The 23014-nt window shown below is 45.9% G+C and overlaps 1 protein-coding gene and 1 long non-coding RNA gene across 2 annotated transcripts in view; one reads left to right on the top strand and one right to left on the bottom strand.

Annotated features, from left to right (window-relative positions):
* Positions 1-23014, bottom strand: part of LOC128699210 (solute carrier organic anion transporter family member 74D) — a 39540-nt gene that overhangs the window by 7926 nt on the left and 8600 nt on the right. Inside the window, exons 2-9 of the mRNA XM_053791824.2 lie at positions 4885-5284; positions 4490-4622; positions 4002-4253; positions 3615-3812; positions 2727-2867; positions 1841-2047; positions 883-1047; positions 300-486 (exon numbers count right to left, since the gene is read on the bottom strand). Coding sequence (XP_053647799.1) covers positions 300-486; positions 883-1047; positions 1841-2047; positions 2727-2867; positions 3615-3812; positions 4002-4253; positions 4490-4622; positions 4885-5280 — 1679 coding nt within the window. The 5' untranslated portion in view covers positions 5281-5284. The remainder of the gene's footprint in view (positions 1-299; positions 487-882; positions 1048-1840; positions 2048-2726; positions 2868-3614; positions 3813-4001; positions 4254-4489; positions 4623-4884; positions 5285-23014) is intronic.
* On the top strand, positions 412-3933 carry LOC138854309 (uncharacterized). Its single transcript, XR_011393512.1, has 2 exons — positions 412-547; positions 2710-3933. It is a non-coding gene; the product is annotated as an uncharacterized lncRNA (long non-coding RNA).

Genomic DNA, 23014 nt, shown 5'->3' with positions numbered 1-23014 from the left:
ACAATACAGTCACTGGAACAACACCGTCGTTTGAACAATACCGTGGTTGGAACAATACCGTGACTGAAAACAAAACTCACAAATACCCACTATGGGCTGAGCGATTTGTCTTCTGGTTTTCTCTTAATTTTCTGTTTCAGTTACGACGCGACACACCACCAGGAGCACCGCTGGCCTGACGTATACGTTAATTCACCTAGAGTTTCAGACCTTACGATATGATGGACCTCAAAATTTTTTGCACCTCCCCTTCCCCTATACTTTACTGTTAAGTATTGTGTATGTGTTCGCTAGCTCACCCGTCCACGGGGCCGAGTACGTCGAGTCTTGGACAGCCGACGAAGGAGAGGATGATGTAGCTGGCACACGTCAGCAGTGTGATGAAGATGTTGTAACCAGTGACGAACCTTGGCCCTGGATGAGCCCACCTCAGTACGGCACCTCCAAGACCAGTGCCAAACACCAGTGACACGAAGCTAGCTAGACCTGCCGAGAGGAAGGCACAGGAGTTAGTATGGGGCCATCGAGACCAGTGGCGAACCCACAGGTAAGCCTTTTGGAAACAGAACTGACATCCTGGAGGATGAAAACTGATAAAAGGAGTAAGAGGATGAGGAGGAGGAGGAGGTGGAAGAGGGGAAAGAGATGGTGTAAGAGAGTCCATAAATAAGAAAAAAAACAATACCGTGACTGGAACAACACACAAATAACCCGCACATAAGAGAGAAGAGTTTACGACGACGTTTCGGTCCGGCTTGGACCATTTACAAAGTGACTTTGCCAATGGTCTAAGTCGAACCGAAACGTCTTCGTAAGCTCCTCTCTCCTATGTGCAGGTTATTTGTGTAAGAGAGTAACTTAGTAGCGCATGGAAACACCTACCTGTGTAGTAACTGGCGGTGGTGGGAGACTGTCGGAACTGAGTCTCCAGATACTTGGGCTTAAAGTTCCAATAACCTGACACTCCCAGCACGTAGACGCTTGTGTTGAAGAGGTTCCCAACCCAGATCTTGTTCGTGAAGAGCCGCTTCAGTGCCTTCAGCAGGTCTGGGGGACGAGACGCAAACGATTACCTGATATAATACTGAGCTACGAACATCAACAGTGTTGTTTGGAGGACTCTGTAAAGAGTGACACATTAACTGTATTGGTCAGGGCCTCCGAAGGCATCGGGTCCTAAAGCTGTGCAGCCACCAACAATCTGAGAGGTCATACAAGAAACTGAGATTTTCAGACGGAAGATCGAGCCTTCATGAATGACCCACACGGGTTTAGTAAAAAAAACTTATAACGTAATTTTGCCAACATTACAATACTCTCAAAAACATTACTCTCAAAATAACGCAAGGATAAGAGGCAAGATATGAGGTAAAATACCACATTAGCGGATCTGTGCAGTATTTTGTTCTCAGCTTTATGTAAACTAGTAAGATACACCAGTCAAAAAAAAAATGCTTAAAAAAACTGTCTCAGTCGTCTCACAGTCAGGATATATAGCGAAGATATCAAACATAGTTTTAGTATGGAAAACATAACATAAGCCAGAATTTGCAACAATACGTTCACTTTCCAGAGAAAGTGAACGTTGCAGGGAGTGTTGTGAATCAGGAGTGAGGCAGAACATGGAGGCAGAGGGAAAGACAAGCAGACATACAGGGAGGTAGACAGATAGATAAAGGCCTGTTACATAAGAAAGCAGACAAGCAAGCATGTTTACTACAGTGTTACTGTAGTGTTAGTGTTACTACAGTGCTCCTAATACAGAACAACTCAAAAACGTAAAGTATGAGCTAGATTAATCAAATGCTTATGGAGGAGAATAAGGAGGCGATGATCTTACTTCTGAGTGTGGGCTTCTCCTCCTTGCTCTTTGTCTTGGCCAGTGAGGAGAAGAACTCCACATTTCTCTTGCCCCCTGTCTTCTGTTCCCTCTCAGCCAGCCTCACCGCCCTTTTATGTTCTCTTCTCAGCGTCTCCGGCAGCTTCCGCGGGAATAACACCAAAAAATTTCCCGTCACGAGCAGACCGAAGCCAATCACCAGGAAGCCTGAACAGTAATAATATGTGGTTATATATGTAATGTTGGTGCGACTGTATTGAAAGTGTACTGCTACCTCCTTTCAGGAAGGGGGAGAGAGATGTACCTTGACGCCTCCCTTCAAGAAAGGGGAGGGGGAGGGTGAACCTTGACGTTGGATGAGGAAACTTGTTCCTAGAAATTGGAGCTAGCCATCCTTCCTCGGATCTAGTTAGATTACATGCCACTCTCTAGGTGCTGTATGACTAACAGGCGCTGTTCCCTATGAATATAGTATAATAATCATGATAGTAAGAATGAATATACTACTGTTGCTACTACTACTACTACCATTGCTGTAGATTTAGATTAGATTCATTATATGAGTCAAGAGCCTTCAGCGACGACATAGAATCAGTAATGATGATAGAGTCAAAGCTTAGTGTCATAAGTTAGCTTTAGCCCCATTAGGATTGCAAACAATTCAGTCTGCTCTGTAGATGCCCAGTTTGTAATTCTTATGCCTAACTCGACAAATTTATTATTGTTCTTGAAAATAATAATAATAATCCAAAGTACACAGAGTAAGCTTTATAATAACATTTTTGCATATATAATATAAAAAATCATTTAGTAACTACTCTGATTCATCTCCACAGATGCATAATTATTATTTTTTCCCCAATTAACAGCAGTCTGGAGATCGTACCTATCCACCAAGCTCCGTACCAGCGCGGGTCCTTCCTCGTGAGGTTGGGCTGGAGAGACGGATCAATCCACACGGAAAGACACTTGCCTCCTACGAAGTACCCAAGCACAGGACCCATGATCCTCAGCATGAAGGCCAAGGCTGAAACACAAGAAGAAACAAGCGCAAGTCACCATGGACGTTACGTTGAGTCTCCTTTCCACAGGAGCGAGTATACTGGGAACTGCTAAAGCCAGGCTAGTATAGCTCTTTAGAATTACTGGGGTCTTCTATACAGGACCGAAACATCGTCTAGAGAAGAAATAAAATGAGAATCTCGTCTTTTTGTCAAAATATAAGTATTATGTAAGGAAGTCAAAACACACACATTGCTGAAAAATATTATACTGAATAACGTTTCGCTCTACACAGAGCGAAACCTGTGTTGATAATAGGAGCCACATTGTGTAAGGAGTATTAAAGATCGAATCAGTGTCCTTGTTAGCTTAGCCTCAGAATGTAAAGATTTCTCTGTGGGCGGCCCTAACTATTGTTGAACCAACTTTGATATAAGGATCATAGCTTGGATTGTGGTGGTCTCAACTAGTGCAAGACGTAGATGGAACCTAGATGGAGGAATCTGTTTATGGAACTATCATGCCACCATTTAGGTAATGTATTATGAAGGGTGAGAGTTGCAGCTGTAGTGATAATAGATTTACGTAAGTCGAGGAAGGATCAATGCTTCCTAACAAGATTATCAAGGAGACATGTGCGAGGACCTCGGGAATCTCTGCTGTCACTCGAAGTAACTCTTGTACCCTCGAAGTGCAAGATTCCATTACTGGCTAACAGCGATTATACATAAGCAGATGGACAGATGAATAGCTTTTATCTTTTTTCACTCACAGTAGTAGATGGGATAAGCCTTCTTGTTGATGTTGTCGTCCATGTAGGTGATGCCGAGGTTGTAGAAGATGCTGAGGGTGACACCGAAGAAGAACTGCGAGATGAAGAAAAGAACGAGGGGACCCATGTAAGACTGCCCGCTGTTCTCAGCTTCCTCACACACGTCCTCAGGTTGGAAGTGACACATCTCCTCCTTTTCTGTGGCACAGAGGATAAGCAGGAGGAGAAAATGGAATGTGGTAAAGATTATAGTAGAGAACTGTAAGAATATATGTACCGAGGGTAGTAGTTAGAATATAAATAAAAGCATTGAACTAAAGATTGCAATTGTTTTTATTATATGTAATTGTGGGAGCGTGGGGTGAACTCTATCTACTGTATACTAACTGGTGGTTGGTGTGGTGAGGTTACCCAGGAGAATGGAGGTATCTAGTGGCCCGGCTCCGGCGGCGGCTGCGGCAGCGATGGCTTCCTGGCCCGGACCGTAGATGAAGTGCGGGAGTGCGGCCAGAAAGCCAGAAAGGGCGGCGAAGAACACGCCCATGGCCACCCAGCGTGGGCGGTGGCCGTAGTTGCCGTAGTAACCCAGAAGGATGGAGAGGATGATCTGAGACACATCGTTCCCGGCAAGGATGGTTCCTGAGGGAGACAAAAGTGATTACTGCCTGCAGCAGTTACCACCTCTCTAAGATCTGATATACTCACCAGCACCTCTACAAGGTGTGATATACTAGGTTATACTCCTCAACGCCTCTTAAAGGTGTCATGTACTAGCGTTATACTCAGCAACACATCACAGTTCTCTAAGGTGTGATTATACTTGATTATACTCACAAGCACCTCTCTAAGGTGCGATATACTCACGTTATACTCACCAGTTTCTTTGCTGGTAAACTTAAACCTCTTCTCTATGGTAGAGAGAACAGCGACCATGTAGGTGAAGAAGATACCTTGTGTGAGACCCACCACACTGAACACTATCATGTACACCTCCTTCCTGGCCAGCACCTGGACACACCAACATCCCTCTCAATAATTTATTACTCTCAAAACATTAATATTTCACTTAATAAACGAAAGTTTTATTTACATAGATAATAAAGAGATCAATATCGCCATAAATAATATATATATATATATATATATATATATATATATATATATATATATATATATATATATATATATATATATATATATATATATATATATATATATATATATATATATATATATATATATTGATAAGCGAAGTATATTAGTTAGGCACCTGGAGCCACGCTGGTTTAAAGGGCCCCAAGCCACACTTAGTATCTTCGATTTCAGCATCGTCGACAGCATAGTTGTCAGCAGCGTCGTCAGCAGCGTCATCAGCATCATCTAAATGGTGTTGGTGGTGCAGGAGAAGGTGACCTGTCTCGTCCACCTCAGGCAGTTCTCCCATAGTCTCCTGCCAGTCCTCCAGCGAATGTTTGAAGTTCTCCTTCACGAGTGTGTTCTCCACCTGGGTGTTCTTCTCCACGTCGTGCTGCGTGGTGGCTGTGTTCTTTACGGCGTTGTTAACCTCTGTACTCGAGTTCTTACCCATGATGTTCAGCGCTGCGGGAGTGTTCTCTGCGGCTGTGTTCTGCGCCGTGTTGTTCTTCATGACGTTGTTCCTCTCCATTACTCTGTTATAGATTAAATCAGTTTGAGTAGCAATTAAATTATTAATTTTTTGGATAATTCTTAATATAATTCGGTTCTATAACTGGTTCATTTATTGTGATTATTAAAATACATGGATAAATAATTTGCTGGTAAACTCAATAATATAATTTATTTATCCTGATAGTTTGGCTATAGTCTGAATATAAATAATTTATGTTGATGAATCAATTGTAATCAAGAGATAATTGATTTATTATAAGAATTTGGTGGTACTGTGACGAGATATAATATGTATATATATATATATATATATATATATATATATATATATATATATATATATATATATATATATTTTTTTTTTTTTTTTTTTTAAATATAGGGAAGTACCACCTCTATGGCTGGAATGGGGACCCTCATCCTCAGAGAAGACAATAAACGTACCTCAGGGAAAACTCAAGGTTCTCCCCGGAGCTGTTTGAATATTTTCTTCTCCTACCACCCCCTATATTTATATTCTATGTGAACATTTATTAATAAACAAAATACATTTACAGAAAAAAACATAAACATGAATACAATGGCACAATGTATCAAAGATGATGAATTTCCTCCAGCTCCTCCGAGGCTGGACGTGAACCAAGTATGCAGCAAGCATTTCCCCTCTGGATGGCGACGCTGAGGCGCTGGAACATGAAAGTGGCTGCCCTTGGGTCCCTGGTGGTGTCGATGAGTCTGGAACCCAATTCTTTAAGGAAACGTGTGGCATTTTTTCCCCATGATCCCAAGGTCTCTGATCCCACTGGGACAAATTGATACTGTTGGCTAATGTCCCTGTACTTGCTGATCTTGTACTCCTCCCTGTGGTCAGCAGCTCCTCCCCGTCGCCCCACACTGTGATGGATATAGGTGTCAGCCAGTGTGGACACACAGGTATAGTCCCATGCTAAGAGCTTGCCATTCTTCCAAGGATAGATGGTGATCCCGTCGGGGCGGTTTGCTGGGTTGTGGGTATTGTTTGCTGCAAGTGATCGTGGCTCCCTCTCGGCAGGGCATCCAGCTGTAGCAAGGGTTCTCTTAATGATGTCGTTGACCTCATTGTGTCTTGCATGCCAGCCCTTGGTTTTGGAACAGTTAAGACCATGTAGACCGTATTGGTCTGCTTGCACTTCGCCGCAAATACACATATATTCTGTGTGAATTGGGGCAGCAAGGCGCAGAGCCACTGCAATACGGAGGGTCTTAGGGTCGAGTCGCGTTCCCATTGCCGATATGGGAACTGTTTGGAGGAAGTCCCCGGAGTGAGGTGCACTCACAGCCTGGAGACGGGCAATCTCCCTATCTGATGTTGCAGCCCTGAGCATGTTGGCAAGCACCTTTTCAGCAATTGGGCTATCCCAGCTTGACTGTTTGTGAGCCAGTGCTGCACTAGGGTTTGGTGCTGGAGCAGCAAGAGTCTCCCATTCGGTGATGGCACTGACATAGCTAGGGTCTTCTATTCCTGCTGAGTCACTGAGGGTGTCAGGAAGAATTTGTCTTATCAACTCGTTTGATGCAATGGAAGAGGATAGGAAAGCTGGTAGAGCAATCTGGGAGGACCTGTGTACTCCTAGCCCTCCAAGCCTGACCGGAAGTGAGGCTTGCAACCACTGTCCATCGTCAAGGGAAAGGTTAAATACACTCTCTAGCATGGCCTTCAGGAGAGAGTCATATTCCTTGAGTTTTGGACTGCTGAAGGCTGGGGAGCATCTCAGAAAATAGGTAAGTTTTGGGGTTGACAGGCACCTGGTGAGTAGGTAGAAGGCATCGTGTGTGTCAATGTCTTTCATCCTGCTTTCCATCGTCCGGAGGTCTGAGACTTTTTTTCCTAGGATCAGATCGATGGCATTGGACCCAAGAGGAGCACCGAGGAGAGTGCTATTGGCTGGATCAATGGCTCGTGCTCCTGGTAAAACGGTACTAATATTCTGGATCAACTGTTGATTGGTAGAAACTATTTCAATAATAACACAGCGACTAGCCGAGGACTCGAACCCATGTCTTTTGGCCCGCCTAATGCTGAGCGAAATTCACATGATGCTCTAACCCACAGGACCACTCAGCCCTACAAGAATCATGTACCCAGCAGAGCTAGGTGTTTTAGCGTGATTCGAGGACATATGGTCCGTGGTTATAATAACATATATACTACCTGTGGAGGCTAGTACACCAAACGGGGAGTAGAACGAAATTAATTCAGATGCACTCACACCACCGTATGTCCTCGGATCACGGTAAAACACCTAGCTCTGCGGGGTGCGTGATTTTTGTAGGGCTGAGTGTTCCTGTGCGTTAGAGCGTCATGTGATTTTCGCTCGTAATGAGGCGGGCCAAAACGACATGGGTTCGAGTCCTCGGCTAGTTGCAGTGTTGTTATTGATATATATATATATATATATATATACGCAAAACAACCACTCCTTGATAATGTGAGTAGTCACGAAAGCGCTTGGAATTTCTCTATTCTTTCAGAGTGGTTGTTTTGCATATTTTGAAATCACCTGTTTACTGTGATCTTATTGCATATATATATATATATATATATATATATATATATATATATATATATATATATATATATATATATATATATATATATATATATATATATATATATATATATATATGTCGTGCCGAATAGGCAGAACTTGCGATCTTGGCTTAAATAGCAACGTTCATCTTGCCATATAGGACAAGTGAAAATTTGTGTATGCAATAATTTCGCCAAAATCATTCTGAACCTAACGAAAAAAATATGTTTAACTGTGTTTGTTTAGTATTAAATTATTATAAACAAATCTAAAATATATTTAGTTGGGTTAGGCTAAAATAAATTATTCTTGTTATGATAAGGTTAGGTAAGTTTTCTAAGTTCCTTTTGGTGCAAAATTATAATTTTTTTACATCAACATTAATGAAAAAAATATATCTTTAAACGTACAAGAGAAAATTTTAGAAAGGACTTAATTTTAAATGAGTTCTTGCTAACTGACCAGTTTTACATATTCGGCACGACATATATATATATATATTTTTTTTTTTTTTTTTCAACAAGTCGGTCGTCTCCCACCGAGGCAGGGTGACCCAAAAAAGAAAGAAAATCCCCAAAAAGAAAATACTTTCATCATCATTCAACACTTTCACCACACTCACACATTATCACTGCTTTTGCAGAGGTGCTCAGAACACAACAGTTTAGAAGCATACACATATAAAGATACACAACATATCCCTCCAAACTGCCAATATCCCAAACCCCTCCTTTAAAGTGCAGGCATTGTACTTCCCATTTCCAGGACTCAAGTCCGACTATATGAAAATAACCGGTTTCCCTGAATCCCTTCACTAAATATTACCCTGCTCACACTCCAACAGATCGTCAGGTCCCAAGTACCATTCGTCTCCATTCACTCCTATCTAACACGCTCACGCACGCTTGCTGGAAGTCCAAGCCCCTTACCCACAAAACCTCCTTTACCCCCTCTCTCCAACCCTTTCGAGGACGACCCCTACCCCGCCTTCCTTCCCCTATAGATTTATATGCTTTCCATGTCATTCTACTTTGATCCATTCTCTCTAAATGACCAAACCACCTCAACAACCCCTCCTCTGCCCTCTGACTAATACTTTTATTAACTCCACACCTTCTCCTAATTTTCACACTCCGAATTTTCTGCATAATATTTACACCACACATTGCCCTTAAACAGGACATCTCCACTGCCTCCAACCGTCTCCTCGCTGCTGCATTTACCACCCAAGCTTCACACCCATATAAGAGTGTTGGTACTACTATACTTTCATACATACCCTTCTTTGCCTCCATAGATAACGTTTTTTGACTCCACATATACCTCAACGCACCACTCACCTTTTTTCCCTCATCAATTCTATGATTAACTTCATCCTTCATAAATCCATCCGCCGACACGTCAACTCCCAAGTATCTGAAAACATTCACTTCTTCCATACTCCTCCTCCCCAATTTGATATCCAATTTTTCTTTATCCAAATCATTTGACACCCTCATCACGTTACTCTTTTCTATGTTCACTTTCAACTTTCTACCTTTACACACATTCCCAAACTCATCCACTAACCTTTGCAATTTTTCTTTAGAATCTCCCATAAGCACAGTATCATCAGCAAAAAGTAACTGTGTCAATTCCCCTTTTGAATTTGATTCCCCATAATTTAATCCCACCCCTCTCCCAAACACCCTAGCATTTACTTCCTTTACAACCCCATCTATAAATATATTAAACAACCATGGTGACATTACACATCCCTGTCTAAGACCTACTTTTACCGGGAAGTAGTCTCCCTCTCTTCTACACACCCTAACCTGAGCCTCACTATCCTCATAAAAACTCTTTACAGCATTTAATAACTTACCACCTATTCCATATACTTGCAACATCTGCCACATTGCTCCTCTATCCACTCTATCATATGCCTTTTCTAAATCCATAAATGCAATAAAAACTTCCCTATCTTTATCTAAATACTGTTCACATATATGCTTCAATGTAAACACCTGATCTACACATCCCCTACCCACTCTAAAACCTCCTTGCTCATCCGCAATCCTACATTCTGTCTTACCTCAAATTCTTTCAATTATAACCCTACCGTACACTTTTCCTGGTATACTCAGTAAGCTTATTCCTCTATAATTTTTACAGTCTCTTTTGTCCCCTTTCCCTTTATATAAAGGGACTATACATGCTCTCTGCCAATCCCTATATATATATTATATATATATATATTATATATATATAATATATATATATATATATATATATATATATATATATATATATATATATATATATATATATATATATATATATAATATATATATGTATATATATATATATATATATATATATATATATATATATATATATATATATATATATATATATATATATATATATATATATATATATATATATATACATATATAATATATATATGTATATGTATAAATATATATATATATATATATATATATATATATATATATATATATATATATATATATATATATATATATATATATATATATATATATATATATATATATATATATATATATATATATATATATAGTATCATTGTGAGTGTTTTGTCAATATATTTTGTCTTTAAATAAAATATATATTAAATATAGGGGTGGTAGGAGGAAATTCTCAAACAGCTTCAGGGAGAACCTTGAGTTTATTCTTTTCTCTGAGGATAAGGGTCCCCAGGACAGTTCTAGAGGTGGTACCTCCCTATATATATATATATATATATATATATATATATATATATATATATATATATATATATATATATATATATATATATATATATATATATATATATGCAATAAGATCACAATAAACAGGTGATTTGAGAATATGCAAAACAACCACTCTGAAAGAATAGAGAAATTCCAAGCGCTTTCGTGACTACTCACATTATCAAGGAACTATATATATATATATATATATATATATATATATATATATATATATATATATATATATATATATATATATATATATATATATATATATATATATATATATATATATATATATATATATATATATATATATATATATATATATATATATATATATATATATATATAGGTAAGGTATGTATGTATATATTTTTTTTATTTATTTATTTATTCTGAGGATGGGTACAGTACAATCTGGATAATTGGGTCATAATTAACAACAGCCTTCTGATAAGCAAAAATCATTTCTGTTGTTAACTGGACTTTTGTTTTTGTTCCTGCGAACTGTTAATATTTTTTATTTTGATGCCAGGCAGAAGGAAGTCTGTTGATCTTCCTTCACATCTCCTGTAGCCGAGGAGAAGACGAGGCGAGGGAGAAGAGAGGGATGAATAAAGAAGAGAACATGGAAGATGAGAGAGAGAATGGAGAAGTAAGGACAAAGAATGAACGTACAACAATTAGAAGGGACACGAAGCACAATTTTGAGAATGACTTAGCATCAAATAGCGAACCAGAAGATAAAATGGTAAGGTGCAACGTCAGACGACGACGATGTCAAGTAACGGAAGAATAAGAGTGAAGATAGTTCGGCAACACTTGCAGAATATAACACAGACTAGAAACTTTACAGAATTTTCAAAATGTACCGTGAAAGTTGTCTGGAAGCTGAGACACAAGGGCAGGAAAGTTGCCTGGAAGCTGAGACACAAGGGCAGGAAAGTTGCCTGGAAGCTGAGACACAAAGGCAGGAAAGTTGCCTGGAAGCTGAGGCACAAGGGCAGGAAAGTTGCCTGGAAGCTGAGACACAAGGGCATGAAAGTTGCCTGGAAGCTGAGGCACAAGGGCAGGAAAGTTGCCTGGAAGCTGAGACACAAAGGCAGGAAAGTTGCCTGGAAGCTGAGACACAAAGGCAGGAAAGTTGCCTGGAAGCTGAGACACAAAGGCAGGAAAGTTGCCTGGAAGCTGAGACACAAAGGCAGGAAAGTTGCCTGGAAGCTGAGACACAAAGGCAGGAAAGTTGCCTGGAAGCTGAGACACAAGGGCAGGAAAGTTGCCTGGAAGCTGAGACACAAGGGCAGGAAAGTTGCCTGGAAGCTGAGACACAAAGGCAGGAAAGTTGCCTGGAAGCTGAGACACAAAGGCAGGAAAGTTGCCTGGAAGCTGAGACACAAAGGCAGGAAAGTTGCCTGGAAGCTGAGACACAAGGGCAGGAAAGTTGCCTGGAAGCTGAGACACAAGGGCAGGAAAGTTGCCTGGAAGCTGAGACACAAAGGCAGGAAAGTTGCCTGGAAGCTGAGACACAAGGGCAGGAAAGTTGCCTGGAAGCTGAGACACAAGGGCAGGAAAGTTGCCTGGAAGCTGAGACACAAGGGCAGGAAAGTTGCCTGGAAGCTGAGACACAAGGGCAGGAAAGTTGCCTGGAAGCTGAGACACAAGGGCAGGAAAGTTGCCTGGAAGCTGAGGCACAAGGACAGGAAAGTTGCCTGGAAGCTGAGACACAAAGGCAGGAAAGTTGCCTGGAAGCTGAGACACAAAGGCAGGAAAGTTGCCTGGAAGCTGAGACACAAAGGCAGGAAAGTTGCCTGGAAGCTGAGACACAAAGGCAGGAAAGTTGCCTGGAAGCTGAGACACAAAGGCAGGAAAGTTGCCTGGAAGCTGAGACACAAGGGCAGGAAAGTTGCCTGGAAGCTGAGACACAAGGGCAGGAAAGTTGCCTGGAAGCTGAGACACAAAGGCAGGAAAGTTGCCTGGAAGCTGAGACACAAAGGCAGGAAAGTTGCCTGGAAGCTGAGACACAAAGGCAGGAAAGTTGCCTGGAAGCTGAGACACAAGGGCAGGAAAGTTGCCTGGAAGCTGAGACACAAGGGCAGGAAAGTTGCCTGGAAGCTGAGACACAAAGGCAGGAAAGTTGCCTGGAAGCTGAGACACAAGGGCAGGAAAGTTGCCTGGAAGCTGAGACACAAAGGCAGGAAAGTTGCCTGGAAGCTGAGACACAAGGGCAGGAAAGTTGCCTGGAAGCTGAGACACAAGGGCAGGAAAGCTGCCTGGAAGCTGAGACACAAGGGCAGGAAAGTTGCCTGGAAGCTGAGACACAAGGGCAGGAAAGTTGCCTGGAAGCTGAGACACAAAGGCAGGAAAGTTGCCTGGAAGCTGAGACACAAGGGCAGGAAAGTTGCCTGGAAGCTGAGACACAAGGGCAGGAAAGTTGCCTGGAAGCTGAGACACAAGGGCAGGAAAGTTGCCTGGAAGCTGAGACACAAGGCAGGAAAGTTGCCTGGAAGCTGAGACACAAGGGCAGGAAAGTTGCCTGGAAGCTGAGACACAAGGGCAGGAAAGTTGCCTGGAAGCTGAGACACAAGGGCAGGAAAGTTGCCTGGAAGCTGAGACACAAGGGCAGGAAAGTTGCCTGGAAGCTGAGACACAAGGCAGGAAAGTTGCCTGGAAGCTGAGACACAAGGGCAGGAAAGTTGCCTGGAAGCTGAGACACAAGGGCAGGAAAGTTGCCTGGAAGCTGAGACACAAGGGCAGGAAAGTTGCCTGGAAGCTGAGACACAAAGGCAGGAAAGTTGCCTGGAAGCTGAGACACAAGGGCAGGAAAGTTGCCTGGAAGCTGAGACACAAGGGCAGGAAAGTTGCCTGGAAGCTGAGACACAAGGGCAGGAAAGTTGCTGAGACTGGAAGCTGAGACACAAGGGCAGGAAAGTTGCCTGGAAGCTGAGACACAAGGGCAGGAAAGTTGCCTGGAAGCTGAGACACAAAGGCAGGAAAGTTGCCTGGAAGCTGAGACACAAGGGCAGGAAAGTTGCCTGGAAGCTGAGACACAAAGGCAGGAAAGTTGCCTGGAAGCTGAGACACAAGGCAGGAAAGTTGCCTGGAAGCTGAGACACAAGGGCAGGAAAGTTACCTGGAAGCTGAGACACAAGGGCAGGAAAGTTGCCTGGAAGCTGAGACACAAGGGCAGGAAAGTTGCCTGGAAGCTGAGACACAAGGGCAGGAAAGTTGCCTGGAAGCTGAGACACAAAGGCAGGAAAGTTGCCTGGAAGCTGAGACACAAGGGCAGGAAAGTTGCCTGGAAGCTGAGACACAAGGGCAGGAAAGTTGCCTGGAAGCTGAGACACAAGGGCAGGAAAGTTGCCTGGAAGCTGAGACACAAGGGCAGGAAAGTTGCCTGGAAGCTGAGACACAAGGGCAGGAAAGTTGCCTGGAAGCTGAGACACAAGGGCAGGAAAGTTGCCTGGAAGCTGAGACACAAGGGCAGGAAAGTTGCCTGGAAGCTGAGACACAAGGGCAGGAAAGTTGCCTGGAAGCTGAGACACAAGGGCAGGAAAGTTGCCTGGAAGCTGAGACACAAGGGCAGGAAAGTTGCCTGGAAGCTGAGACACAAGGGCAGGAAAGTTGCCTGGAAGCTGAGACACAAGGGCAGGAAAGTTGCCTGGAAGCTGAGACACAAAGGCAGGAAAGTTGCCTGGAAGCTGAGACACAAGGGCAGGAAAGTTGCCTGGAAGCTGAGACACAAGGGCAGGAAAGTTGCCTGGAAGCTGAGACACAAGGGCAGGAAAGTTGCCTGGAAGCTGAGACACAAGGGCAGGAAAGTGGAAGCTGCCAAAGGCAGGAAAGGGCAGGAAAGTGCCTGGAAGCTGAGACACAAGGGCAGGAAAGTTGAAGCTGAGTTGCCTGGAAGCTGAGACACAAGGGCAGGAAAGTTGCCTGGAAGCTGAGACACAAGGGCAGGAAAGTTGCCTGGAAGCTGAGACACAAGGGCAGGAAAGTTGCCTGGAAGCTGAGACACAAGGGCAGGAAAGTTGCCTGGAAGCTGAGACACAAGGGCAGGAAAGTTGCCTGGAAGCTGAGACACAAGGGCAGGAAAGTTGCCTGGAAGCTGAGACACAAGGGCAGGAAAGTTGCCTGGAAGCTGAGACACAAGGGCAGGAAAGTTGCCTGGAAGCTGAGACACAAGGGCAGGAAAGTTGCCTGGAAGCTGAGACACAAGGGCAGGAAAGTTGCCTGGAAGCTGAGACACAAGGGCAGGAAAGTTGCCTGGAAGCTGAGACACAAGGGCATGAAAGTTGCCTGGAAGCTGAGACACAAGGGCATGAAAGTTGCCTGGAAGCTGAGACACAAGGGCAGGAAAGTTGCCTGGAAGCTGAGACACAAGGGCATGAAAGTTGCCTGGAAGCTGAGACACAAGGGCAGGAAAGTTGCCTGGAAGCTGAGACACAAGGGCAGGAAAGTTGCCTGGAAGCTGAGACACAAGGGCAGGAAAGTTGCCTGGAAGCTGAGACACAAGGGCATGAAAGTTGCCTGGAAGCTGAGACACAAGGGCAGGAAAGTTGCCTGGAAGCTGAGACACAAGGGCAGGAAAGTTGCCTGGAAGCTGAGACACAAGGGCATGAAAGTTGCCTGGAAGCTGAGACACAAGGGCAGGAAAGTTGCCTGGAAGCTGAGACACAAGGGCAGGAAAAGCTGAGACACAAGGGCATGAAAGTTGCCTGGAAGCTGAGACACAAGGGCAGGAAAGTTGCCTGGAAGCTGAGACACAAGGGCAGGAAAGTTGCCTGGAAGCTGAGACACAAGGGCATGAAAGTTGCCTGGAAGCTGAGACACAAGGGCAGGAAAGTTGCCTGGAAGCTGAGACACAAGGGCATGAAAGTTGCCTGGAAGCTGAGACACAAGGGCAGGAAAGTTGCCTGGAAGCTGAGACACAAGGGCAGGAAAGTTGCCTGGAAGCTGAGACACAAGGGCAGGAAAGTTGCCTGGAAGCTGAGACACAAGGGCATGAAAGTTGCCTGGAAGCTGAGACACAAGGGCATGAAAGTTGCCTGGAAGCTGAGACACAAGGGCATGAAAGTTGCCTGGAAGCTGAGACACAAGGGCAGGAAAGTTGCCTGGAAGCTGAGACACAAGGGCATGAAAGTTGCCTGGAAGCTGAGACACAAGGGCATGAAAGTTGCCTGGAAGCTGAGACACAAGGGCATGAAAGTTGCCTGGAAGCTGAGACACAAGGGCATGAAAGTTGCCTGGAAAGTTGCCTGGAAGCTGAGACACAAGGGCAGGAAAGTTGCCTGGAAGCTGAGACACAAGGGCAGGAAAGTTGCCTGGAAGCTGAGACACAAGGGCAGGAAAGTTGCCTGGAAGCTGAGACACAAGGGCATGAAAGTTGCCTGGAAGCTGAGACACAAGGGCAGGAAAGTTGCCTGGAAGCTGAGACACAAGGGCATGAAAGTTGCCTGGAAGCTGAGACACAAGGGCAGGAAAGTTGCCTGGAAGCTGAGACACAAGGGCAGGAAAGTTGCCTGGAAGCTGAGACACAAGGGCAGGAAAGTTGCCTGGAAGCTGAGACACAAGGGCAGGAAAGTTGCCTGGAAGCTGAGACACAAGGGCAGGAAAGTTGCCTGGAAGCTGAGACACAAGGGCAGGAAAGTTGCCTGGAAGCTGAGACACAAGGGCAGGAAAGTTGCCTGGAAGCTGAGACACAAGGGCAGGAAAGTTGCCTGGAAGCTGAGACACAAGGGCAGGAAAGTTGCCTGGAAGCTGAGACACAAGGGCAGGAAAGTTGCCTGGAAGCTGAGACACAAGGGCAGGAAAGTTGCCTGGAAGCTGAGACACAAGGGCAGGAAAGTTGCCTGGAAGCTGAGACACAAGGGCAGGAAAGTTGCCTGGAAGCTGAGACACAAGGGCAGGAAAGTTGCCTGGAAGCTGAGACACAAGGGCAGGAAAGTTGCCTGGAAGCTGAGACACAAGGGCAGGAAAGTTGCCTGGAAGCTGAGACACAAAGGCAGGAAAGTTGCCTGGAAGCTGAGACACAAGGGCAGGAAAGTTGCCTGGAAGCTGAGACACAAGGGCAGGAAAGTTGCCTGGAAGCTGAGACACAAGGGCAGGAAAGTTGCCTGGAAGCTGAGACACAAGGGCAGGAAAGTTGCCTGGAAGCTGAGACACAAGGGCATGAAAGTTGCCTGGAAGCTGAGACACAAGGGCAGGAAAGTTGCCTGGAAGATGAGACACAAGGGCATGAAAGTTGCCTGGAAGCTGAGACACAAGGGCATGAAAGTTGCCTGGAAGCTGAGACACAAGGGCGTGAAAGTTGCCTGGAAGCTGAGACACAAGGGCATGAAAGTTGCCTGGAAGCTGAGACACAAGGGCATGAAAGTTGCCTGGAAGCTGAGACACAAGGGCATGAAAGTTGCCTGGAAGCTGAGACACAAGGGCATGAAAGTTGCCTGGAAGATGAGACACAAGGGCATGAAAGTTGAATGGAAGCTGAGACACAAGGGCATGAAAGTTGCCTGGAAGATGAGACACAAGGGCATGAAAGTTGCCTGGAAGCTGAGACACAAGGGCATGAAAGTTGTCTGGAAGCTGAGACACAAGGGCATGAAAGTTGCCTGGAAGCTGAGACACAAGGGCATGAAAGTTGCCTGGAAGCTGAGACACAAGGGCATGAAAGTTGCCTGGAAGCTGAGACACAAGGGCATGAAAGTTGCCTGGAAGCTGAGACTAAAGGGCATGAAAGTTGCCTGGAAGCTGAGACTAAAGGGCATGAAAGTTGCCTGGAAGCTGAGGCACAAGGTCATGAAAGTTACCTGGAAGCTGAGACTAAAGGGCATGAAAGTTGCCTGGAAGCTGAGACTAAAGGGCATGAAAGTTGCCTGGAAACTAAGACACAAAGGCAGGAAAGTTGCCTGGAAGCTGAGACACAAGGGCATGAAAGTTGCCTGGAAGCTGAGACACAAGGGCATGAAAGTTGCCTGGAAGCTGAGACACAAAGGCAGGAAAGTTGCCTGGAAGCTGAGATACAAGGGCATGAAAGTTGCCTGGAAGCTGAGACACAAGGGCATGAAAGTTGCCTGGAAGCTGAGACACAATGGCATGAAAGTTGCCTGGAAGCTGAGACACAAGGGCATGAAAGTTGCCTGGAAGCTGAGACACAAAGGCAGGAAAGTTGCCTGGAAGCTGAGACACAAAGGCAGGAAAGTTGCCTGGAAGCTGAGACACAAGGGCATGAAAGTTGCCTGGAAGCTGAGACACAAAGGCAGGAAAGTTGCCTGGAAGCTGAGACACAAGGGCATGAAAGTTGCCTGGAAGCTGAGACACAAGGGCATGAAAGTTGCCTTGAAGCTGAGACACAAGGGCATGAAAGTTGTCTGGAAGCTGAGACACAAGGGCATGAAAGTTGCCTGGAAGCTGAGACACAAAGGCAGGAAAATTGCCTGGAAGATGAGACACAAGGGCATGAAAGTTGCCTGGAAGATGAGACACAAAGGCAGGAAAGTTGCCTGGAAGCTGAGGCACAAAGGAAGGAAAGTTGCCTGGAATCTGAGACACAAGGGCATGAAAGTTGCCTGGAAGCTGAGACACAAGGGAATGAAAGTTGCCTGGAAGCCGAGACACAAGGGCATGAAAGTTGCCTGGAAGCTGAGACACAAATTCAGGAAAATTGCCTGGAAGATGAGACACAAGGGAATGAAAGTTGCCTGGAAGCCGAGACACAAGGGCATGAAAGTTGCCTGGAAGCTGAGATACAAATTCAGGAAAATTGCCTGGAAGATGAGACACAAGGGAATGAAAGTTGCCTGGAAGCTGAGACACAAGGGAATGAAAGTTGCCTGGAAGCCGAGACACAAGTGCATGAAAGTTGCCTGGAAGCTGAGGCACAAAGGCAGGAAAGTTGCCTGGAAGATGAGACACAAGGGAATGAAAGTTGCCTGGAAGCTGAGACACAAAGGCAGGAAAGTTGCCCGGAAGCTGAGACACAAGGGCAGGAAAGTTGCCTGGAAGCTGAGACACAAAGGCAGGAAAGTTGCCTGGAAGCTGAGACACAAGGGCATGAAAGTTGCCTGGAAGCTGAGACACAAGGGCATGAAAGTTGTCTGGAAGCTGAGACACAAGGGCATGAAAGTTGCCTGGAAGCTGAGACACAAGGGCATGAAAGTTGCCTGGAAGCTGAGACACAAAGGCAGGAAAGTTGCCTGGAAGCAGAGACACAAAGGCAGGAAAGTTGCCTGGAAGCTGAGACACAAGGGCATGAAAGTTGCCTGGAAGCAGAAACACAAAGGCAGGGAAGTTACCTGGAAGCAGAGACACAAAGGCAGGAAAGTTGCCTGGAAGCTGAGACACAAAGGCAGGAAAGTTGCCTGGAAGCTGAGACACAAGGGCATGAAAGTTGCCTGGAAGCTGAGACACAAAGGCAGGAAAGTTGCCTGGAAGCTGAGACACAAGGGCATGAAAGTTGCCTGGAAGCTGAGACACAAAGGCAGGAAAGTTGCCTGGAAGCTGAGACACAAGGGCATGAAAGTTGCGTGGAAGCTGAGACACAAGGGCATGAAAGTTGCCTGGAAGCTGAGACACAAGGGCATGAAAGTTGCCTGGAAGCTGAGACACAAAGGCAGGAAAGTTGCCTGGAAGCTGAGACACAAAGGCATGAAAGTTGCCTGGAAGCTGAGACACAAGGCCTGAAAGTTGCCTGGAAGCTGAGACACAAAGGCAGGAAAGTTGCCTGGAAGCTGAGACACAAAGGCAGGAAAGTTGCCTGGAAGCTGAGACACAAGGGCATGAAAGTTGCCTGGAAGCTGAGACACAAAGGCAGGAAAGTTGCCTGGAAGCTGAGACACAAGGGCATGAAAGTTGCCTGGAAGCAGAAACACAAAGGCAGGAAAGTTACCTGGAAGCAGAGACACAAAGGCAGGAAAGTTGCCTGGAAGCAGAGACACAAAGGCAGGAAAGTTACCTGAAAGCAGAGACACAAAGGCAGGAAAGTTACCTGGAAGCTGAGACACAAGGGCATGAAAGTTGCCTGGAAGCTGAGACACAAGGGCATGAAAGTTGCCTGGAAGCTGAGACACAAGGGCATGAAAGTTGCCTGGAAGCTGAGACACAAGGGCAGGAAAGTTGCCTGGAAGCTGAGACACAAGGGCAGGAAAGTTGCCTGGAAGCTGAGACACAAGGGCATGAAAGTTGCCTGGAAGCTGAGACACAAGGGCATGAAAGTTGCCTGGAAGCTGAGACACAAGGGCATGAAAGTTGCCTGGAAGCTGAGACACAAGGGCAGGAAAGTTGCCTGGAAGCTGAGACACAAGGGCAGGAAAGTTGCCTTGAAGCTGAGACACAAGGGCAGGAAAGTTGCCTGGAAGCTGAGACACAAGGGCATGAAAGTTGCCTGGAAGCTGAGACACAAGGGCATGAAAGTTGCCTGGAAGCTGAGACACAAGGGCATGAAAGTTGCCTGGAAGCTGAGACACAAGGGCAGGAAAGTTCCCTGGAAGCTGAGACACAAGGGCATGAAAGTTGCCTGGAAGCTGAGACACAAGGGCATGAAAGTTGCCTGGAAGCTGAGACACAAGGGCATGAAAGTTGCCTGGAAGCTGAGACACAAGGGCATGAAAGTTGCCTGGAAGCTGAGACACAAGGGCATGAAAGTTGCCTGGAAGCTGAGACACAAGGGCAGGAAAGTTGCCTGGAAGCTGAGACACAAGGGCAGGAAAGTTGCCTGGAAGCTGAGACACAAGGGCAGGAAAGTTGCCTGGAAGCTGAGACACAAGGGCAGGAAAGTTGCCTGGAAGCTGAGACACAAGGGCAGGAAAGTTGCCTGGAAGCTGAGACACAAGGGCAGGAAAGTTGCCTGGAAGCTGAGACACAAGGGCAGGAAAGTTTCCTGGAAGCTGAGACACAAAGGCAGGAAAGTTGCCTGGAAGCTGAGACACAAGGGCAGAAAAGTTGCCTGGAAGCTGAGACACAAAGGCAGGAAAGTTGCCTGGAAGCTGAGACACAAGGGCAGGAAAGTTGCCTGGAAGCTGAGACACAAGGGCAGGAAAGTTGCCTGGAAGCTGAGACACAAGGGCAGGAAAGTTGCCTGGAAGCTGAGACACAAGGGCAGGAAAGTTGCCTGGAAGCTGAGACACAAGGGCAGGAAAGTTGCCTGGAAGCTGAGACACAAGGGCAGGAAAGTTGCCTGGAAGCTGAGACACAAGGGCAGGAAAGTTGCCTGGAAGCTGAGACACAAGGGCAGGAAAGTTGCCTGGAAGCTGAGACACAAGGGCAGGAAAGTTGCCTGGAAGCTGAGACACAAGGGCAGGAAAGTTGCCTGGAAGCTGAGACACAAGGGCAGGAAAGTTGCCTGGAAGCTGAGACACAAAGGCAGGAAAGTTGCCTGGAAGCTGAGACACAAGGGCAGGAAAGTTGCCTGGAAGCTGAGACACAAGGGCAGGAAAGTTGCCTGGAAGCTGAGACACAAGGGCAGGAAAGTTGCCTGGAAGCTGAGACACAAGGGCAGGAAAGTTGCCTGGAAGCTGAGACACAAGGGCATGAAAGTTGCCTGGAAGCTGAGACACAAGGGCAGGAAAGTTGCCTGGAAGATGAGACACAAGGGCATGAAAGTTGCCTGGAAGCTGAGACACAAGGGCATGAAAGTTGCCTGGAAGCTGAGACCCAAGGGCATGAAAGTTGCCTGGAAGCTGAGACACAAGGGCATGAAAGTTGCCTGGAAGCTGAGACACAAGGGCATGAAAGTTGCCTGGAAGCTGAGACACAAGGGCATGAAAGTTGCCTGGAAGCTGAGACACAAGGGCATGAAAGTTGCCTGGAAGATGAGACACAAGGGCATGAAAGTTGCCTGGAAGCTGAGACACAAGGGCATGAAAGTTGCCTGGAAAATGAGACACAAGGGCATGAAAGTTGCCTGGAAGCTGAGACACAAGGGCATGAAAGTTGTCTGGAAGCTGAGACACAAGGGCATGAAAGTTGCCTGGAAGCTGAGACACAAGGGCATGAAAGTTGCCTGGAAGCTGAGACACAAGGGCATGAAAGTTGCCTGGAAGCTGAGACACAAGGGCATGAAAGTTGCCTGGAAGCTGAGACTAAAGGGCATGAAAGTTGCCTGGAAGCTGAGACACAAGGGCAGGAAAGTTGCCTGGAAGCTGAGACACAAAGGCAGGAAAGTTGCCTGGAAGCTGAGACACAAGGGCAGGAAAGTTGCCTGGAAGCTGAGACACAAGGGCAGGAAAGTTGCCTGGAAGCTGAGACAAAAGGGCAGGAAAGTTGCCTGGAAGCTGAGACACAAGGGCAGGAAAGTTGCCTGGAAGCTGAGACACAAGGGCATGAAAGTTGAGTGGAAGCTGAGACACAAGGGCAGGAAAGTTGCCTGGAAGATGAGACACAAGGGCATGAAAGTTGCCTGGAAGCTGAGACACAAGGGCATGAAAGTTGCCTGGAAGCTGAGACACAAGGGCATGAAAGTTGCCTGGAAGCTGAGACACAAGGGCATGAAAGTTGCCTGGAAGCTGAGACACAAGGGCATGAAAGTTGCCTGGAAGCTGAGACACAAGGGCATGAAAGTTGCCTGGAAGCTGAGACACAAGGGCATGAAAGTTGCCTGGAAGATGAGACACAAGGGCATGAAAGTTGCCTGGAAGCTGAGACACAAGGGCATGAAAGTTGCCTGGAAGATGAGACACAAGGGCATGAAAGTTGCCTGGAAGCTGAGACACAAGGGCATGAAAGTTGTCTGGAAGCTGAGACACAAGGGCATGAAAGTTGCCTGGAAGCTGAGACACAAGGGCATGAAAGTTGCCTGGAAGCTGAGACACAAGGGCATGAAAGTTGCCTGGAAGCTGAGACACAAGGGCATGAAAGTTGCCTGGAAGCTGAGACTAAAGGGCATGAAAGTTGCCTGGAAGCTGAGACTAAAGGGCATGAAAGTTGCCTGGAAGCTGAGGCACAAGGGCATGAAAGTTACCTGGAAGCTGAGACTAAAGGGCATGAAAGTTGCCTGGAAGCTGAGACTAAAGGGCATGAAAGTTGCCTGGAAACTAAGACACAAAGGCAGGAAAGTTGCCTGGAAGCTGAGACACAAGGGCATGAAAGTTGCGTGGAAGCTGAGACACAAGGGCATGAAAGTTGCCTGGAAGCTGAGACACAAAGGCAGGAAAGTTGCCTGGAAGCTGAGATACAAGGGCATGAAAGTTGCCTGGAAGCTGAGACACAAGGGCATGAAAGTTGCCTGGAAGCTGAGACACAATGGCATGAAAGTTGCCTGGAAGCTGAGACACAAGGGCATGAAAGTTGCCTGGAAGCTGAGACACAAAGGCAGGAAAGTTGCCTGGAAGCTGAGACACAAAGGCAGGAAAGTTGCCTGGAAGCTGAGACACAAGGGCATGAAAGTTGCCTGGAAGCTGAGACACAAAGGCAGGAAAGTTGCCTG

Source organism: Cherax quadricarinatus, chromosome 54 (assembly GCF_038502225.1).
Source record: "Cherax quadricarinatus isolate ZL_2023a chromosome 54, ASM3850222v1, whole genome shotgun sequence".
Lineage (NCBI taxonomy): Eukaryota > Metazoa > Arthropoda > Malacostraca > Decapoda > Parastacidae > Cherax > Cherax quadricarinatus.
Note: the sequence above shows the minus strand (reverse complement) of the source record. Positions and strands in the feature narration are given on the sequence as shown.